Genomic DNA, 5,978 nt, shown 5'->3' on the forward strand with positions numbered 1-5,978 from the left:
TTTAAGAAAGAAAAGTAGACGAAAAGCATAACTTGCCGTGGCCAGGGACCAAAACTGCGACCTGCGAATGACGCTTTTGATGCTCTACCAACTGAGCTACCATGGTGGCTATCTCCCCGCTCACTTTGTGGGGTATGTATGTGCATTTACGTGCTGGGAGCGTAAGCCAGCGCTGCCTGCTGCAGTTGCGGTGAATGTGGGACATTCATTTTCTTGCCTATCAATGTCACGTAGCACGTAAAGTAGTAGTTTGTCAGAGTTATAAAGCCCATTTTTTATTGGTGGGATGCAAGATAGGTAAAATATAGATTTAGGAAGACTCTGTATATTCTTTTCCCCTTAATGCTTTAGCCTTCTTGTGCTGAAACTACAGATTGACACTAATAACTGGAACAATAAACATCATGCCTTTTATTCTGTGCATTACAGGAACAATGAAGAACGCGGAAAAAAGTGCGGCTGACATCTCTCGAGCAACCGACTCTGTTCTTGGTCGAGGAGGATCACAAGTTTTTACTAAAGGCGTTCAAGGTAGTAGATCGCATGAAGGAATAGACGGCAGAGACATTCTGTCATTGTTCGGGTTGGGCGATGTATTTAGAAGTGCCAGCGAAAGCCGTCGGACCACTGAAGAAAACGGTGCAAGTGGCAGAAGCGCTGCGGTTGAAAGCGCCAGCGAAAGCAGTCGGACCGCTGAAGAGAACGGTGCAAGTGGGAGAAACGCTGTTGTTGAAAGCGCCAGCGAAAGCAGCCGGGCCGCTGAAGAAAATGGTGCAAGTGGCAGAAGCGCTGTTGAAAGCGCCAGCGAAAGCAGCCGGACCGCTGAAGAAAATGGTGCAAACGGCCGAAGCGCTGCTGTTGAAAGTGCCAGCGAAAGCAGTCGGACCGCTGAAGAGAACGGTGCAAGTGGGAGAAACGCTGTTGTTGAAAGCGCCAGCGAAATCAGTCGGACCGCTGAAGAGAACGGTGCAAGTGGGAGAAACGCTGTTTTTGAAAGTGCCAGTGAAAGCAGTCGGACCGCTGAAGAAAATAGTGCAAGTGGCAGAAGCGCTGTTGAAAGCGCCAGCGAAAGCAGCCGGACCGCTGAAGAAAATGGTGCAAACGGCAGAAGCGCTGCTGTTGAAAGTGCCAGCGAAAACAGCCGGACTGCTGAAGAAAATGGTGCAAGTGGCAGAAGCGCTGTTGAAAGCGCCAGCGAAAGCAGCCGGACCGCTGAAGAAAATGGTGCAAACGGCAGAAGCGCTGTTGTTGAAAGTGCCAGCGAAAACAGCCGGACTGCTGAAGAAAATGGTGCAAGTGGCAGAAGCGCTGTTGAAAGCGCCAACGAAAGCAGCCGTACCGCTGAAGAAAATGGTGCAAATGGCAGAAGCGCTGCTGTTGAAAGTGCCAGTGAAAGCAGCCGGACTGCTGAAGAAAATGGTGCAAGTGGCAGAAGCGCTGTTGTTGAAAGCGCCAGCGAAATCAGTCGGACCGCTGAAGAGAACGGTGCAAGTGGGAGAAACGCTGTTTTTGAAAGTGCCAGTGAAAGCAGTCGGACCGCTGAAGAAAATAGTGCAAGTGGCAGAAGCGCTGTTGAAAGCGCCAGCGAAAGCAGCCGGACCGCTGAAGAAAATGGTGCAAACGGCAGAAGCGCTGCTGTTGAAAGTGCCAGCGAAAACAGCCGGACTGCTGAAGAAAATGGTGCAAGTGGCAGAAGCGCTGTTGAAAGCGCCAGCGAAAGCAGCCGGACCGCTGAAGAAAACGGTGCAACTGGCAGAAGCGCTGTTGAAAGCGCCAACGAAAGCAGCCGTACCGCTGAAGAAAATGGTGCAAATGGCAGAAGCGCTGCTGTTGAAAGTGCCAGTGAAAGCAGCTGGACTGCTGAAGAAAATGGTGCAAGTGGCAGAAGCGCTGTTGTTGAAAGCGCCAGCGAAATCAGTCGGACCGCTGAAGAGAACGGTGCAAGTGGGAGAAACGCTGTTGTTGAAAGTGCCAGTGAAAGCAGTCGGACCGCTGAAGAAAATAGTGCAAGTGGCAGAAGCGCTGTTGAAAGCGCCAGCGAAAGCAGCCGGACCGCTGAAGAAAATGGTGCAAACGGCAGAAGCGCTGCTGTTGAAAGCGCCAGCGAAAGCAGTCGGACCGCTGAAGAAAACGGTGCAAGTGGCAGAAGCGCTGTTGAAAGCGCCAGCGAGAGCAGCCGGACCGCTGAAGAAAACGGTGCAAGTAGCAGAAGCGCTCTTTGTCAAAGTGCCAGCGAAAGCAGTCGGACCGCTGAAAAAAACGGTGCAAGTGGCAGAAGCGCTGTTGAAAGCGCCAGCGAGAGCAGCCGGACCGCTGAAGAAAACGGTGCAAGTAGCAGAAGCGCTCTTGTTGAAAGTGCCAGCGAAAGCAGTGGAACCGCTGAAAAAAACGGTGCAAGTGGCAGAAGCGCTGCTGTTGAAAGCGCCAGCGAAAGCAGCCGGACCGCTGAAGAAAACGGTGCAACTGGCAGAAGCGCTGTTGAAAGCGCCAACGAAAGCAGCCGTACCGCTGAAGAAAATGGTGCAAATGGCAGAAGCGCTGCTGTTGAAAGTGCCAGTGAAAGCAGCCGGACTGCTGAAGAAAATGGTGCAAGTGGCAGAAGCGCTGTTGTTGAAAGTGCCAGCGAAAACAGCCGGACTGCTGAAGAAAATGGTGCAAGTGGCAGAAGCGCTGTTGAAAGCGCCAGCGAAAGCAGCCGGACCGCTGAAGAAAACGGTGCAACTGGCAGAAGCGCTGTTGAAAGCGCCAACGAAAGCAGCCGTACCGCTGAAGAAAATGGTGCAAATGGCAGAAGCGCTGCTGTTGAAAGTGCCAGTGAAAGCAGCCGTACTGCTGAAGAAAATGGTGCAAGTGGCAGAAGCGCTGTTGTTGAAAGCGCCAGCGAAATCAGTCGGACCGCTGAAGAGAACGGTGCAAGTGGGAGAAACGCTGTTGTTGAAAGTGCCAGTGAAAGCAGTCGGACCGCTGAAGAAAATAGTGCAAGTGGCAGATGCGCTGTTGAAAGCGCCAGCGAAAGCAGCCGGACCGCTGAAGAAAATGGTGCAAACGGCAGAAGCGCTGCTGTTGAAAGCGCCAGCGAAAGCAGTCGGACCGCTGAAGAAAACGGTGCAAGTGGCAGAAGCGCTGTTGAAAGCGCCAGCGAGAGCAGCCGGACCGCTGAAGAAAACGGTGCAAGTAGCAGAAGCGCTCTTGTTGAAAGTGCCAGCGAAAGCAGTCGGACCGCTGAAAAAAACGGTGCAAGTGGCAGAAGCGCTGCTGTTGAAAGCGCCAGCGAAAGCAGCCGGACCGCTGAAGAAAACGGTGCAAGTGGCAGAAGCGCAGTTGTTGAAAGTGCCAGCGAAAGCAGTCGGACCGCTGAAGAAAACGGTGCAAGTGACAGAAGCGCTATTGTGTAAAGCACCAGCAGCGAAATCAGTCGGAGCGTCGAAGAAAGCGGTACAACTACTGGTGCATTAAAATATTCTTTTCTTCTGAACAAAGATGACTGTACTTCGAAACGTACGGGCCTTGACGGACTTAAGCTGACATTTTTATTGGTGGTGTTATAGAAGATACCGATGTTGGCACATTAGGCTGGATGCTATGCGAGACCACTAATTTATTCACCCGAGTTTCTCTTGCCATTTTCATTATTTCTGCTTGAATTCCATTGTCCGAAACGTCAAAAAATTTAGAAACAACGCGATGTACTTTCTTCCGAACGCTCAGTACTTCTTCTAGAAGACACCACTTCAACGTCTTAGAGGGCAAACTCTCTTTGTGATGCTTCCTCATACGCATTCTGCATTTGGTACAGAAGCACTGCCAAGGTTACGCGAAGTGCCCCAATGTACCTTCGAAGTCTTTGCACTAAGTACATGATGCAGCCATAACATTCCTGACGAAACGTCTATGCAGCTGCTCAGGCAAAGCCTGTTCATACTAGAAAGAAGGTGACTACCGGCTAGTCCGTACGAGCACTTTTGTTGACGCCTAAATTGCTGGGCGACTTATCCATAATGACGGAGGGTAATTTTATAGGGAGAGTTTCAAGAACTGCTTACAGCAAATACTTAACATACGCTTTCCCAAGAAAAACAAAGATAAGACGAGTTCTTCAAAGGCAAGCTGTCAGCCTTAAGGCCGATGTTAGACGCCGTCTTTCGCTTCAAGGAGAGTGATTCTCAAAAAAAAAATAATGAGAATGTGATTTCTTTTAAAAATATTTTTTTTAAATTTTGATGTTTTCAGCAAACCGTGTATGTCCTAGCTATAATGCAAGGTGTGTTGGCGCTTGCCAGAGTGCCAAGAATGGCGCCGAAGGAGAGAACTGATACGGTAATCTACGTTGATGGAGCGCTATTATATTTCGTTAGACATGTCGACAAGAAAAATGTCCTGAACTATTGGTATTTCGGGCACTTCTCCCCGTCTACGATTGTGTTTTTCTCTGTGTAGTACACGATGAAAAGTGTAGTAAAATATTCAAAAAATTCTGCTGTGCTCGTTTTTGTTGAACAAAAAGAAACCTTCTAATGAACAACCAAGTCAGCCCTCTGTACGTGTACAAAAAATTCATAAATTAGCCCAAATACAGCACTTACAGCAAACACCACCGCTGCAAAACTTATCCTTTCAAAGAACCTCTATGTTTTTGCTCAGATTCACACTAAAAAGTCTATGTCAGTATTACTAGGCAAGGTGTGAGCGCACGCACGTTACGGCCACGTTTTCAAACACGCCACTGATCGTTGAGTGTTTTAAAAAAAGTGCATGATTAAAAGTAAGCCCACATGTTATGTTTGTGTTCCTTATGGGGTGATATTTCCACGATTAGGTCTACAGCTATTAGTAGCACAAAACAAGGAGATCCTCGTATTTTGTTTCCGAGAAATCCGGCAGAGTACTAAATTTTGCTTTTCCGGATATTCGTAAAAAGTGTTCTTAACAATAAAAATAATTAATTTTTTGTTTGAGATAAGAGTGACCTTGAATAGATATGATAGCGAAGCGGAATGTCACTTCAGATAAACATAAGAAAACTGTTAAGGTATAATAAATAAATAAATAAATAAATAAATAAATAAATAAATATAAATATATATATATATATATATATATATATATATATATATATATATATATATATATATATATATATATATAAGAACTGCTGCGCACACCAGCCTATACACACAGAAATGTGACGAAAAGAGGAAAGAGGAAGATGGAGTACTGTAAAAGTATTGCAAAATTCTAAGTTAGAAGTTAGTCCGATGAAACATTTGCTGTGCTAAGGCGCATTCAACAGAATAGCTATTTGCCATATGATCCACTAAATATAGAAAAGAATGGTATACACGCACCGCTTTCCCATAAAACGGATAACAAATCGCCGTTAATAAGATATAACAGACAATGATGCCGAGAAAGTATACGGGCAGGCAATAGTAATGTCATTGTGAAGAAGGAAAAATGGATGAAAAGATAACGTGCTTTAGGCAGAGACCAAACCTACGACCTTAGAATAAACCGTTCGATGCTCTACCAGCTGATCTACCAGTGCCTATCCCCCATCCCCGTATCCTTAGTATTCTGTCTAACAAAGAAAACAGGCCCTTAAGTATACACTTCTTTCTTTGATATCGGAAAGTTAGTGATATTGAACTGTTCTAAGCTAAAAGTCCTACCATTTCATTTCTGATGCGAAATAAGTATGACAAAGGGCATTGCTAGTATAATCAACAACAACTACCCGTTTGACATATCAATGTTGCGTGCGCCGAATGGTCAGACAAGAATAAGAAAAAAAACGATTTCAAACTTCAACAGAGTGTAGTGAAATTTATTGGCGTAAAAATATGGCTTGTCATACCATTTGTGAGAAAACAAGCCAAGAACGTATCGCTCTGGCTATGAAATGCTGTCCACAGCAGATACAATTGAGCATGTATAAACACTTAAGCATGTATGTAAGGATATATCTACAGCCTGTAGAT

The 5,978-nt window shown here is 46.3% G+C and overlaps 1 protein-coding gene across 1 annotated transcript; it reads left to right on the top strand.

Moving 5' to 3' along the window:
- The first annotated feature begins 458 nt into the window (after positions 1-458).
- Positions 459-4,475, top strand: LOC142803953 (uncharacterized). Its single transcript, XM_075890333.1, has one exon. It carries the CDS (start codon positions 592-594, stop codon positions 3,454-3,456), a length of 2,865 nt encoding a protein of 954 aa, XP_075746448.1. The 5' UTR covers positions 459-591; the 3' UTR covers positions 3,457-4,475.
- The last annotated feature ends 1,503 nt before the right edge of the window (positions 4,476-5,978 follow it).

This window comes from Rhipicephalus microplus, chromosome 3 (genome assembly GCF_043290135.1).
Source record: "Rhipicephalus microplus isolate Deutch F79 chromosome 3, USDA_Rmic, whole genome shotgun sequence".
Classification (NCBI taxonomy): Eukaryota; Metazoa; Arthropoda; class Arachnida; order Ixodida; family Ixodidae; genus Rhipicephalus; species Rhipicephalus microplus.